General features: G+C 34.7%; 1 protein-coding gene across 1 annotated transcript in view; it reads left to right on the top strand.

The window, feature by feature from the left end:
- The window catches only part of LOC114375427, a 55282-nt gene that overhangs the window by 34933 nt on the left and 5059 nt on the right, over positions 1-15290 (top strand). Inside the window, exons 39-55 of the mRNA XM_028333206.1 lie at positions 397-560; positions 2630-2792; positions 2893-3162; positions 3299-3496; positions 4462-4504; positions 5035-5159; positions 5243-5740; positions 6501-7265; positions 7375-7448; positions 7573-7921; positions 8001-8099; positions 8190-8345; positions 9130-9311; positions 11666-12178; positions 13018-13195; positions 13308-13444; positions 14494-14620. Coding sequence (XP_028189007.1) covers positions 397-560; positions 2630-2792; positions 2893-3162; positions 3299-3496; positions 4462-4504; positions 5035-5159; positions 5243-5740; positions 6501-7265; positions 7375-7448; positions 7573-7921; positions 8001-8099; positions 8190-8345; positions 9130-9311; positions 11666-12178; positions 13018-13195; positions 13308-13444; positions 14494-14620 — 4041 coding nt within the window. The remainder of the gene's footprint in view (positions 1-396; positions 561-2629; positions 2793-2892; positions 3163-3298; positions 3497-4461; positions 4505-5034; positions 5160-5242; positions 5741-6500; positions 7266-7374; positions 7449-7572; positions 7922-8000; positions 8100-8189; positions 8346-9129; positions 9312-11665; positions 12179-13017; positions 13196-13307; positions 13445-14493; positions 14621-15290) is intronic.

Below are 15290 nucleotides of genomic sequence, written 5' to 3' on the forward strand. Positions count from 1 at the left end.
TTTAAGTTAACTTTGGAACTGTAGAAATTGCTTGAATAATGGTGCCGAAGTGTGAGTTGTAAGTGTTGAATGATGTCTTTCTTCTTCACCCTAGTAGTTATACTTTAAAGATGTAATAACAGAAGAGATTGCACTCTGAGATGGGGTCCTCTTTCTATACTACTTTAGGTCATATACTGACCTTCTATTCTCTTCTTGCCAACCTGAAATTTTGATTTGAAGATTTTGCGGGAGTTTGCTCTCTGTTGAGGTCTATGGGATGCATGAAGCGATTGCTAGCTGTTGATTTGTTTTCCTCGACATGAAAAGTCATTGATTGCTGTTACTGTTGTGTGAAATTTAATCATTATAATCCTTTGTACATCTGTACTGACTGCTTTTCTTTGAATTTGACAGATGGTTCCTTTGTTCAATATATCTTTGAGTGGAATAACATTTAGTTTGCATGGAAGAACTGGGTATCTAAATTGCACTGTTGGTTTCTCCTTGGCTGCCAGGTCATATAATGATAAGTATGAAGCCTGGGAGCCTCTTGTTGAGCCAGTAGATGGATTCTTAAGGTAATTGCTTTGTGTTAAAAAATTATAGAATCCGTGTGATACATGTTGCCTTTGGTAGAATCCTTGAGTGCAGATTGGGAGTTTAGGTTGTTATGAGTAGTGGTTTAATTTGATTTATGAAAATGAGAATTGAGTTAAAAATAGGTCTGGGGTCAGTAAGTACATCCTCTTTGTGACAGTTCTTATTCTTAGAAATTGTGAGTTTGGGCCTAACTAGACCCTTAAAATTCAGCTTGTAAGCTGAGGGTTGCCCCCCACTTATATACTTAAATTTGCCCATATCTCTAGCTAATGTGGGACTAAACTACCACCCCTCGAGGTTGCAATTAAGGCAACCCGCAAAGAGGCCACAACTACAACGGGCTAGGGGGTCTGCAGTTAAGGAGGCTTACCAACACTTATTAAGATGTGGGAATATTGGAGCTGTAAGGATGGGAATTGTTCCTTGGAGTAGTAAGATTGGACCTTTAGATCAATTGTTCCTTGGCGTAGTAAGATTGTACCTTTAGATCAAAGGACTTGCAAAACCAGGATGAATGGGAAAGCCAAGATGTACATTGCAAACTATTTTGAGCATTCAAGAACTGAGAGACAAAGTGACATAATGTAAGATAGAGAAGAGAGCATAAGAATCTTTTCTCCTGTTTGTGCCCTGGCTTCCACCCACTAAACCCACCAGCATCACACCACCAAAATCACGACTCCATCAATGACAGTTGCAACAAACCAAGCTGTCCCTAATGTGCGACTGTGAGTGTTTTGACCCTTTCTTCAGGATGAAGGGATTTATATACTATATTTTGGTCATATCACTAGTCGATGTGGGATCTCCAACACAGTTATTCAACTGCACTCTCAGGTAGTTAGTAATCTGTTAGATTAGTGGTGACAGCTGTCATAGAGACAGCTGTTATGGTTGGTTAATGAGAATCAATTACTTTTTCCTCTTTCATTTCTAGCTTCTCTGAATTTCTAAGATGGTATCTAGAGCTCAGTAAGATCAACAATGGTCGAAACTTGAGTTGAGTAATAAGCTGCTGAACTAACTGAGAGGAACTTCTAGTGACTATGATGTCATCTATGTACACTAGTTAAACAGTTTGGAAATGAGTCTTGTAAACAACGAGAGAAGGGTTGCATTTGCTGGCTTTGAAGCCAAAATGCAGTAGAGACAACTGCAGTGTGTCAAACCATTGTCGGGGGCCCTGCTTGAGGCAATAAAGAGCCTTGTTGAGTTTGCAGACCAGAGAGAAATCTGCAGCTTCAAGCCCTGGAGGCTGTTTGCCTGTTTCATATACACAGTTTCATGAAGCAAACCTTTCAGAAAAGCATTATTAACATCAAGTTGAAGAAGGTCCCAACTGTTTGTAATAGCTAAGGTGATGATGAGTCTTATAGTAACTGGTTTTACAACTGGTGAAAAAGTTTCATTAAAATCAAAACAAGGGAGTTGATGGAAGCCGTTGGCTACAAGCCGCCGGGCTTTGAATTTATTGATGGACCCATCAACATTCTCTTTTTACCTGAAACACCCACTTACAACCAATAGCTTGCCTGTTGGGTGGAAAGTGAAGGAAAAAAAGGAGAGAAGAAAATTTGAAATTCTCAGTCATTGATTTAAAAGTGAACCTATCTAACAGTTCCTACTGTGGGAGATGTGGAGCACTCTCCAACCGAAGCCTCATCCTGAAGAAAGGGTCAAACTGCCTCAAAGATGCTAGTTGAGCCAAATAGTAGACAAAACAGCAATTTATGCTGAAACAGAACCAAACTGCATAAAAAATATACTATAATAATTTGAATACAATTTTTTAATTTCTAAATTGTCGAGCTTTCATGTATTAAAATTGGACATAATTCCTTGAAAGTGAACAAAAGTGTAAAGTGAGAAAGTAAGGATGCATTTACCATTGATTTGAATTAAAGAATTTTGTAATCTTAACTAACTTTAAATCAACAGTAGATACACACTTAATCGCTTCACACATTTCCTTACTTTAAAACAGTCAAATACATTAAAATTATATTTTGGTTCCAGTTTCTCTTTGCTTAATTACAGCTTCCTGTAGGTACCAATATGATCTCAATGCCCTGGCTGCAACCTCTCAATTACGGTTGACATCAACTCGAGATCTGAATTTAAATGTTTCAGTTTCTAATGCGAATATGATCATTCAAGCTTATGCAAGCTGGAACAACCTTAGTCATGCTCATGAATGTTATAAAAACATAGTAAAGTTTCTTCAACCTTTCTCATTTTTGTTGACGAGTCTTCTTTTTTTTCGTTGTATTTTACATTCTCCATTTTACATCACTTGTTTTCTCTTACCAGGATGCATTTTCTCCAACTTATGGTGGAAACTCTATCATTGACACACTCCACAAGAAAAATTATTATATAATCCCTCAAAACAAACTTGGTCAGGATATTTTTATTCGTGTTACTGAAGCTCGGGGTCTCCAAAATATAATTCGGATGCCATCTGGGGATATGAAGGCTGTGAAAGTTCCTGTGTCGAAAAATATGCTAGAATCTCATTTGAAGGGTAAACTCTGTAGAAAGATTAGAACAATGGTTACAATCATCATAGCAGAAGCACAGGTATGATTTCGGTTGCTTTTAGTCATTTATATTTGGTTTTGGCATTTGGCAGTCTTAGTTTTCAGGTAACCTTCAATACCTGTCATGCCTATTATTCAATTGCCCACAATTTTTTTTTTCCATATTGCTAATGCAGTTTCCCCAAGTTGAAGGTTCAGATTCCCAGCAATATACAGTGGCTGTCCGCCTTTATTCTAATCAGAGCCTCCCTAGTGATTCATCGGTTTATCAACAGAGTGCACGCACACGTGGACGAAGGGCACATCATTTATTGCCTTCAGATCTTGAGTTAGTCAAGTGGAATGAAATATTTTTCTTCAAAGTTGATTCCCTGGTATTGATAAGTATCTTAGTTGCTTTTATTTATTCTTGTTCTAGGTAAGTTTTGTTGGAAATTGCTGGTTATTAAGTTTGTATTTCCTAAAGTTCAAATTCATTTGGAATAGATTTTGGTATTTTTCAAGTCCTGAATGTTTACTTAAAATTTGGATCTGTGTGTTTTAATTGGTTTAGATGTGATGGCCCTAGAAGTCTATGGCCCTAGATTGGATAAGGTTAACATCGTCCCTACTCCCTATGTTTGTGGAGTATAGTGAGCTATTTTATCAAGGCATAGGGTTATCTTCGTAGCTTCTTCATGCTGTTCAGCTCATGGTTTTCTGTAATAGAAAAAGGACCAGTCTGTTATTGAGAAAGATAAATGAAAATTACAATGAAATGAGTCAAATGACAATGTAAATGTAAATGGAAATTACAAAATGAAAAAAATAGAGTATATCCCTAATAAAGAGTAATCTTTCTATTTATGTTTTTGGGGGGTGAATAAACTTTTTGATTTTTATTAAAAAGTAAAAGTTGATTTCTAGTTCTTCACTTACGTTTTTTTCTCAATTAATATTTTTTATTCTATACTTTTTTAATTTCAACGGGATGTATAGTATTTATTTGATTTACTTTTTCACTTTGCTACCTAGATTGGAATTTTAAACTGTGTTGGCTAAGATAAGGCTATATTGAGCATTTAAACTTTATAATTTTTCAGGATTGATATTTGATGCTTACTTTTTTTTGGCGGGGCTGTATATGATAAGATTAGATATGATCTGTATTTAAGTAGGATTGTGTTTGTAATTACTGTAAATAAGGGATTGATTGTGTACAGTTTTAATTTCATGTTTGTTTCTGTGGAATTTACATTTGATTTTCAAAATTAGAGCATCATTTTTTCTTTTAAGTCTCCATTTTGGTTTTCCAATTTTGGAACTAACTTCAAATTTGGCTTCTATACTTTTTTTACAGGACAACCACTCCTTAGAGTTAATTTTAACAGATATGGGTAAAGGTACTTCCTTGAAACTCCATTCAGACCCAAGTGACATTAAATGCTGATGAAAGTGCAAACCAATTAATTTTAGTTCAGATGTCTGCAATAGATATGGATTGGGAATATAATACTACCTCCGGTCCTATATATAAGAAAAAAAACATAGGACTACTTTATTGCTAAATTTCCTTTTTACCCTTAATTAATTGTGAGGTCTATTAATGATATACACTCATTTCCCCATGAAAGTTGGTGCATTTATTGAGCTTTCAACAAAACAAGGTATACTCATTGGTTGAAAAATTATCTTTTGAAAAATAACCACCTCTTAAACCATTTTATGTCATGGGTAGCCTAGGAATAAAATTATTTTTTTTGAAAAATTAACTGATCTAACCACTTATATTGGTATTGATAGATTAGGTAATTGTTTCTTATATATAGGACCGCAGGTAGTAATATTTTGAGCACCTATAAAGTTTCTATGGTAAACAACATAGATAGGCTGCACAATCTTCTTGATTACATGCTTCTCTTCTTTCTTCTAGGTGTTCCCGTTGGATTTTTTTCAGCTTCCTTGAACGAGATGGCAAAAACTATTGAGGACTGCTCATATACCCAAAATTTTGCCAATAAGTTGAACTGGATAGATTTGTCTGCAGAAAACTCAATGGTGAATTTTGTGTATGATTTGCCTTTTTTTTTGTTTTGTTTTCTCCAAGTACTTATCTTAATAATGTCATGCTGAGATTTCAGGATGCTTTTTCTAAGAAGCCTTGCAAATTACAATGTGCCATACTAGTGCATAATTCTGAAGTCGAGACTAACAATCAACTATCTAATTATGATGCCCATAAATCTGGGTTTATTCAAATTAGTCCAAGCAAGGAAGGTCCTTGGACAACTGTGAGGCTGAACTATGCTGCCCCTGCTGCTTGCTGGCGGTTAGGCAATGCTGTTGTTGCCAGCGAAGCTAGTGTGAAGGATGGAAATAGATATGTGAATATTCGATCACTGGTTTCTGTTCGTAACAACACGGATTTTGTGCTTGATTTATGCCTTACTTCAAAAAGTTTGTCAGAAAAGGGGAATTTGCTGAAAAATTCAATTAATTCTGAATCTATTCATACAGAGAGCTACAGAATTCAGACAGATGAGTTTTTTGAAACTGAAAAGTTAACTCCACACATTGGTTGGGTACACTGTTCAGGTTATTCTGAGAACCAAATGTCAGACAGGGGAAAATCTCATCAGGTAAATGTTAATAGTTTTCACTTTCCATGGGGAACTGTTTCATTGCTGCTTTCTGTATTGCTTATATGCCTGAACTTTATTTTTTCTCTACAGATGAACGTACAAACTGATATTTGTATAAAATGCTCATAATTTTTTCTCAGACTTCTCTCTTTAAGAGGATCAATAATATGTGGGATGCTTAGGAAATTTCAGCATTGATCAAGCACTTGTGCTGTAATCACTAGCCTTAGAACAGGGGCATGCTGGGAATTTGATTAGGACTACACAAGCCACTACCTAGCCATATGCTAATGTCTTTACAATCACATTTGGGTTCTTGTTTTTGTTTCTTTGGTTAGAAGAATTTTGCTGCATGTTGAGGTTTAAACATTGCTCAGAAAATTGATATGAACTTATAGATTATATGATTATCATGATTTAGAAATCGACAGACCCCAAGCTTTTAAACTTTCATATCAAAATTCCGTTTATGTGGCACTTTTACGGCCTCTCAGAAAACCTTTTGGTCGTCCATCTCAAACGCTTTTGTGGAGGAAGAATGGTGTATAAATTCTAAGCCACATTTAGATTTCATTTTTCATCATTCAATAATCTAAAATTCAGCCTAAACATGAAACTAAACTTTGTATGGTATCAACGTAAGGTAAATATGTTTAAAACTAGTTCATAAACTATGTGACTGGCAGGTTGGATTGTAGTAGTAGCATTTTTATTATTCTGTCTTTTCTTATTTTATTTTTAAATTTTTATAATCCAGGTTTTTCCTGGAATTGATCTACCGCCAGGTTGGGAATGGATTGATGATTGGCATTTGGATACAAAATCTCCCAATACTTCTGATGGATGGATTTATGCTCCTGATGTGGAGAGTTTGAGATGGCCTGAATCCTTTGATCCAAAGGTATCTCTTAATTCTGCCAGGCAAAGAAGATGGCTAAGAAACAGGAAGCTAATAGCAGAGGATCTTAAGCATGAAATATCAGTTGGGCAACTGCAACCAGGAGAAACTGCTCCACTTCCTCTATCTGGTTTGACACAATCTGTACAATATTTCTTGCAGTTAAGGCCCTCAGAAAACTCTTGTGAGTACTCATGGAGTAGTGTAGTGGACAGACCTAGGCAGCCAGAAGAAATTGGTAGGGGAGGTCAATGCTCAAATCTGTGTGTTTCAGCTCTTTCAGAGTCAGAGGAACTTTTGTGTTGCAGTGAGGTGCATGGAACCTCTGGTGGCTCCCACAAGTTGTGGTTTTGTGTAAGCATACAAGCAACTGAGATTGCTAAAGACATCCATTCTGATGCCATTCAGGATTGGTGTTTGGTGGTCAAATCACCTCTAATAATAAGCAATTTTCTTCCCCTTGCTGCTGAATATTCTGTTCTTGAAATGCAATCAAGTGGCCATTTTCTTGCATGCTCAAGAGGAGTATTTTTATCTGGAAAAACTGTACATATATACAGTGCTGATATTAGGAATCCTTTGTTTTTATCTTTGCTTCCACAAAGGGGTTGGCTTCCCATACATGTAAGATACAGACTTTCAATACCTTTGTTTTTTGTGATTTAGTTACTAGGTCATTTTAGTTACATTGTTTTATGCTGTTGATATCTCACCGGTCCCCTTTTTCGAACAGGAAGCTGTTCTTATATCTCATCCTCATGAGAATCCATCAAAAACAATTAGTTTGAGAAGTTCAATATCTGGAAGGTTGTAAAGTTCTGGATGTGGAATAGTTAGAAATTTCCCAATCTATTACCTTATTATTTCTAAATTTCTATAAATTTGGCTGAAACTTTGCATCAACTTGTCTTATTTGCCTCCTTATGTGCAGGGTGATCCAAATAATTCTTGAGCAGAACTATAACAAAGAGCACACCTTGCTGGCTAAAACAATTAGAGTCTATGCTCCTTATTGGTTGGAAGTAGCTAGATGTCCTCCACTTACATTTAGACTTCTTGATATGTCAGGAAAAAGACATATGCCAAAGGTTGCTGCTCAATTTCAGACTAACAAGAAAAATGGATTAATCCTTGAAGAAATAACTGAAGAGGAAATATATGGTGGTTACACAATTGCATCTGCTTTTAACTTTAATATCCTAGCCCTTTCAGTGGCTATTGCCCAATCAGGAAATGAGCATTTTGGACCTGTTACAGATCTTGCTCCTCTTGGTGATATGGTAATGTCTAGATATATGTCTTGACAAACTAGAAGTAACTGCACATGATTTTATAAAATTGACTTTTTTTTATCCTTAGGATGGCTCTTTGGATATATATGCATATGATGGCGATGGAAATTGCTTGCGGCTTATTATTTCTACAAAACCATGCCCCTATCAATCTGTTCCGACAAAGGTTGTCACAGAAGATCAAATTTAGCACAAATGCTATTACTTATTAGGCAGTCAGGTTGTAATACTTCTGTATTTGTGATTGTCATTGCAGGTAATTTCTGTTCGGCCATTTATGACTTTCACTAATAGACTTGGTCAAGATATATTCCTCAAATTGAGCACTGAAGACGAACCAAAGGTTTTGCGTGCTTCTGATTCAAGGGTATACTTTGTGTGTCGTGGAACTGGTGGACCTGAAAAACTCCAGGTTGGTTACAGTTCATAGTTGATATATTGCTGTAATAATTGACCTCATTTAATTTATCCTACATTTCTTCTGGACATAAAGATAATTTTTTTTGTAGAATTTCATATTATGAATTGTCAAAGGTAATGTTATTGATATTTGTGATTTTGTGGTATTGATTTGATTACACCATGCTAAAGCTCCTATTAAGAATATGTATTATAGGAGAAAGTAGAAACAGAAAAGGGCCCTATGTAAATACACCCACAACTAGGTGATGTCTCTTTAGGAAGTCAGTGGGTAGCAGTTCTAAATAGGAGGAAATAGGAAGGGAATTCAAAATAGTAGAAAATAGGAGGGGAAGAGGCTTATTTTGGGAGCTGTTTGGTTGTTGAGGAGAGATCAGGCTCTTGAAGTCCTAAATATAATTTTTGTGATCATTTTCTTTAGGAACCCACTCTTCCAAGGAGAAGATACATTGCAATAAAAGATTATTATTATTATTTTTCCTATTATGGTTTGTATAGAGAGAGAGAGAGGCATATGAGTAAACTATAATTGGATAAATTACAATGTCTAGCGATCCTCATTTATATTACTGATATATCATAAGATCACAGTATGTCAACGAGTCAACTGAGTGATCTTTCTAAGTATAATAGCTTATTAAAAAACATTATTTGTTGTGGCCACTTAGGGATTATAATTTTTTCATCACTTGATTATTTTTAAACTTCTGTCCACAATCATCATCTGATTGAGTTTTAATGATCTAAATGCTTTTTTTTCTTATTTCTACTTTTAGGTAAGACTAGAAGGTACCACTTGGTCATTTCCTCTTCAAATTGTAAAAGAGGATACAATCTCCCTTGTTTTGAGGATGAATGATGGCACTATCAAATTTTTGAGAACTGAAATCCGTGGATATGAAGAAGGATCCCGTTTTATCGTGGTATTCCGTCTTGGATCAACTGATGGTCCTATCAGGTACTGATATGCATATATTGACTGGCCTAATCATATATTCTTTACTTGTAAGCAAGACAAATGTGTATATCTAGGTTTTCCAGTACCTCATATAAGATCTCTTGTACAGTACTACAGTAAGAACAAAGTATGTAGGAACATGCTTACACAAAACAGATTTTAGCTTAAAGTTCTCTTTCCTGCTTTTCTGAACAGAAAATGACACATTACACACACTAGATCTGATTAAGTAGTTGAAAAAATCTCATGGTTCTAGGACCTCTTGTAGTGTCTTATTTGCACTGCTTGCTTGAATTATTTGCAATACATCTTTTACTTGTTTAAAATTTTATCATCTGTAGTGCCTTTATTTTTCACCAAACATTTATGTGTAGATTATGTGAGATAACCTTGTCAATTTATTAAAGAATTTCCAAATTATGAATGTCTTTTTAGAATTGTTTTTTGAGTAGATATTTCTGGTGTAGATCTCTTGGAATATCTAAGATATTTCCAGGGATCTTATGCACTGAATAATTTTAGGTTGACTTGATTTATGTATAGTCAGGGACAGAGGCAGACTTGGAACACAGGAGGGGCAAACAATAAAATAGATGCACTTTTCAAAACGATCCAAGAACATTTAAGATTATAAGTATCACATTCTATAGAAAATATTCATAATTATGTACTTTTCAAAACGATCCAAGAACATATTTGAAAACATATTTACACAAACTACAAACTAAATATATTATTTTGAAGACCTAAGATTGCAAAAGATATTATGAAATACTTGCAAGATATTCTTTGATATTCTAACATACACTATTAGTTTATTGGCTTAAATAAATTTTTGGTCCTTGCAATATAACGCTTTTTTCATTTTCATCCCTGCAAAAAAAAAAAATTCACTTCAATCCTTGCAAAATGTGTTTGTTTTCCTATAGATAACACTTTTTTTCACTGTTCAAAACACTTTTTTTTACTATTCAAAGCATTATCTAAAGCACTTTAAGGACGAAAAGCAAAACAAACACATTTTGTAATGACTAAAATGAAAAAAAAAATTGCAGGGACGAAAATGAAAAAAGCGCTAAATTACAGGGACCAAAAATGTATTTAAGCCTAGTTTATTTAACTAGTTTTCACTTTTCACTTTTCACTTTATGGATGGGATGCAAGCATTTGTTAGACTTCAGAGATGGGCTTGTAAGCATTGCAGTTGCTCATCTGTTGAAGTTTCTCTGTATTGGGCCAGCCTGATCTGAGATTAAGAAATCTGATTGAGCTAGTGCTGGCCAAATTTTGATTAGGATATTATTTCTTTCACTTTTTTTTTTTTGATCAGCCAAGATAAATATATATATAAATTTGAGTACCAGAGGTACAAAGGTTACAAATTTAGGAACGACCATACATTTGGTTCCAATTATCAGACTTAATGTAGTCTTGATAGGAACCAATATCTGGATACAAAGATGAGTGTAATTTCTACTGTAATTCTATGTTTCTAGCCTCAGCTAATAAACAAACCCTGTTCTAAGATTACTAGACCAATGATTATAATGAGTTGCAAAATCCTTCTCCAAACTTCTAAGCCATGTCCAGAGTAGGAAAGCTACATCATCCATCACTTAACTCATATTTTATGTTGTGTTATTTGGTTTGACTGCAAGAGGTGTAAGGAGAAGGCATATGAATGACATTTATAATATATTTCTTATATTTATTCCCCCTAATATGTGTTTCTGTTTATTTTAGAATGAGGAAAATGGACAAACTTAATTAGCAATAAATGAGTTAAATAATGTGAGACCTCCCGCGTATTCTACTCTGTGAGACTCAGCAATCAGTTTTGCATCAATCTATAATTTTTAGCCATAAGTATATACAGATGTAAAGGAATACAAAAATACATAAAGTTAAAAACTGTGCAGGGCATGTATTTTTCTTACGTTTTCATTCAGATGCTTAATGCTCTGAATCTGTTATTTTCATACTACCTACATGTACTATAGTACCTCTGGTACTCATTTTCATTTATATATATTTATTTTTGCTGAGCAAAAAAAAAACAAAGTTAAAAAAACTTTTACCCCCACCCCCCCCACCCAACCACCACTTCCAACAAAAAACATTTCATTTTCCAACTTAGTTATAATTAAAGCTTTTTCTTAGAAACCACTACTTAAAGTAGTTTCTCAAAATAATCAGAAATCATTTTTTCAGTAGAAAAACTTAAAATAAATTAGCTCATAGTAGGTTTCACATGATAGATTCAGTGTCTTGCCATTATGTCTGTCTAAATCTGACTCAGAAGCTTGCATGAGTGTATTTCTTTGGGAGAGAAGCTTACTTTACTTTATAAACAGGATTGAGAACAGAACGACAAACAAGGTGTTTAGCATTCGACAGTCTGGATTTGGTGAAGATGTTTGGATTCATTTGCAACCACTGTCGACCGCCAACTTTTCTTGGGAAGATCCATATGGGAATAAGTTTTTAGATGCTAAACTTAGTGATGATGATAGCAACACAATTTGGAAACTTGATTTGGAAAGGACTGGATTATCTTCTGCAGAATTTGGATTGCAATTCCATGTGATAGATAGAGGAGATATAATAATTGCAAAGTTTACCAATGATGGGATGCCGAGTTCAAGTTCGTATGAAGAGATTAGAGGCCCAATGTCTTCTGGAAAAGGGGGAGTTTCTGGTGTTCAGGCTGAAATGCAGAGCAGTGTTACTCCTTTTGAGCTCTTAATTGAGTTAGGGGTGGTTGGAATTTCTATGGCGGACCATAGATCAAAGGAGCTCTCATACTTGTACTTGGAAAGGGTTTTCTTAACATATTCAACTGGCTACGATGGTGGAAAGACAAGCAGGTAACAGCCTTATCATATTAGAAGATGCATCATTTAAATGAGGCATGTATCTAAAATGCATATTTTATTCAACTGGCTCTCTGTATTACTGATTGTACAATGTACAGTAGTATTCCCAAATGTCTATAGTAGGTGATTTCTTTCTCTCTAACTGTATCTTTGTCAGTTAGGATAGTTAGTTATTAGCCACATCTTTGTTGAGTCAGCACTGACATTAGCCTCCCCAAGACACCTCTCAGAGTCTGCACTCCCTATAAATATGTATACTACCTCCATTCCTATTTATAAGACCTAATTACCTAATTCACCAGGATTAAGAAAAGTGGTTAATTTTGTTAATATCAATAAATTTGTCCTAAATTTATATAGTTATCCAAAAATATCATTGTCATAATGTTTCTCTCTCTCTCTCTTCTAAATGTATGTCAATATAACGTCTCATTTAATTATGGGTATTTTAGTCTAAAAGTAATTAATGTAAGAGACATGATGGATTGGGTTTTATAAATAGGAACAGTGGTAGTACTGTATTTTCAGTGTTAAATGTTAATAAAATCTCTTCAATTTCAGTTTACTTTCTCTGATTTCACAATTACTTCAAAACCTATTAATACGATTGATGACCATTTTGGATTCTCTTTTGATCTTGCAATGGGCCACTAGGTAGTTCCTCTCATTTGTGATGAGTTACAGTTTTATACGACAGAGTGATCAACAACTACAGAATATAATATCTTTGAGATCACATGTATAACAATTATTTTTTTCAGGTTTCTGTCGCATGTTTTGTAAGTTTACTCATGCATACTTCAGAAAATTGATTTTAACATTTTTGACAGGTTCAAGCTCATATTTGGTTATTTGCAACTGGACAACCAGCTTCCTCTAACATTGATGCCTGTGCTCTTGGCGCCAGAGCAGACCTCTGATGTGCAACACCCAGTTTTCAAGATGACAATCACCATGCAGAATGAGAATAAAGATGGAATTCAAGTTTACCCATATGTTTATATACGAGTATGCTTTGTTGAATTTGATGCTAATTTGTGATCTGATATTCTGATTTTCTTTAAGTAAAATTTCAAATATTTAAATAATATAATCCCTTTAAATTTGGTGGACACTCTAGGTAACTGACAAATGCTGGAGGCTTGAGATTCATGAACCTATTATTTGGGCTATCATGGACTTCTACAACAATCTGCAGCTAGATCGCTTACCTAAAAGTTCAACTGTCACAGAAGTTGATCCAGAGATACGTTTTGAGTAATATTCTTTCTTTTTACTTTTTCGAAATATAGTTTTGTTTTTGTTCAAAATTTTCAGTTTATTATAGCTGGTTGGGCTTTCTATTTTCTCCATCGGCATCAACCACCCGTTTGTCAATTATATCATATGTATCTGTGTCCTCTAGGAGTGCATTGACAATTTGAAGCATGCATAAAGTCTATATAATCTCTCTTAGCAGTTGCAAGAGAAGTTAATGAACAGAACAGAAAATGATCTGTTGCATTTCTCCTTGTCAAACCACAAACTTAATTATAGTCAAGCCGTACTTAGGCGTTGCTTGAGAATGTTTAGTTTTGTAGATGGCAATTTAAGGTTTGTAACATTACCTCACTGCATATGGACTACTTGTTTGGTACTACTTTCCAGTAACATACACTCCAACATTTCAAATAATTTTTGGGCCAAGATTTTTATGCAAGTGTGTTTTGCTAGAAAAGGTGTCGAAAATATGGATAGAGCTTAAACTAGAAGTTGTAACAATAGATATGTGTTTTCCCATTATGTTATCTTGGGACAAATTACTTTCTTCCTTCTCTGTGGGTTTCTTTTAATGACTGTGTTAGGGGAATTGTCATTTATAAGTACACAAAGGGACTGGAAAACTATTATGAGCTTATATTATGCTTCTTATTCTGTGTCTGCTTATTTTGTTTTTTGGCTTCTTCTAGGATGATGCCTTATTTTTTTTTACTTCTGTAGCCTAATATTTAATCACTTTTCTTGTGTATACTCTTTATTAAATTTTTTTATTTTAGGCGAACAATGATAAAAGCCACTTACTCTGTATATTCAAGAAATTTTATTCTATCATTATTTTATTATACTTTGGAGGATTTCCTCCCTCACCCAGTTGTACTATCTTCCTTTATCTCTGGAAAAAAGAAACTGCATATGTGGCTACATCTTAGCTTAAAAAGAGGGGGTACTGAAGACTGATCAGTTTATCCAACTAGTTATATGTTACTATCTTGTGGTTTTGTTTGAAAAGAATGTGATTTTATTATTTGATCCCATTAATTTTGCAGCCTAATAGATGTTTCAGAAGTAAGGTTGAAGTTTGCACTGGAGACAGCTCCTGGGCAAAGACCTCATGGGATCCTGGGCATATGGAGTCCTATACTTTCAGCTGTTGGAAATGCCTTCAAGATCCAGGTGAGCTATGTTTTGTATACAGAGAATTACATTCAATTGTGATAGGACATTTGCAGTATATTATCCTTTCCTTTTTAAATTCGATGTCATTATGTTGCCCTGCATCATACTTTTGATATTATGTAGACTTGGATGAACACAAGTTTCATACATCTGCCAGGTTATTTTCATGGTATTTGGGTTTATATTGGTGGTCTGGCTTAAGATATGTGGCCTTGACTGGTTTAGGGGCCGTAATTTTGTTGTTCTAATACTATAGCTTGTAATACTATCCTTAACATTCTGACACCTCAACCATGCATTTTCTATTCTCCCTCACTATTTTGTTCCATTTTGCATGATCATGTTAAAAATGTTGGAGAACAAGTCCCACGTTAGTGGGTTAGAAACAATTAAACAGGTATATAAGCAAGAGGAGCATGAGTCCAAAGAGCTGAGGCACAGGCTTCCCAAGCTGAAAGCACACTCACTCTCCCACACTATTGGACATGGCCCACACATATATTATAATAGAAAATTAGGAAAATTACAACTAATGGGAGGATAGAGTATCTTTCAAAACATGAAAAGCAAGGTAAAACAATGAAGCATTAAAATACCAAGAATGTAAGCAAGGATGCCAAGTCTGCTTGCATGCTTTAAATTACTCCTGATTCCAAAGAGAAGCATT

The sequence above is a fragment of the Glycine soja genome, chromosome 11 (genome assembly GCF_004193775.1).
Source record: "Glycine soja cultivar W05 chromosome 11, ASM419377v2, whole genome shotgun sequence".
NCBI lineage: Eukaryota > Viridiplantae > Streptophyta > Magnoliopsida > Fabales > Fabaceae > Glycine > Glycine soja.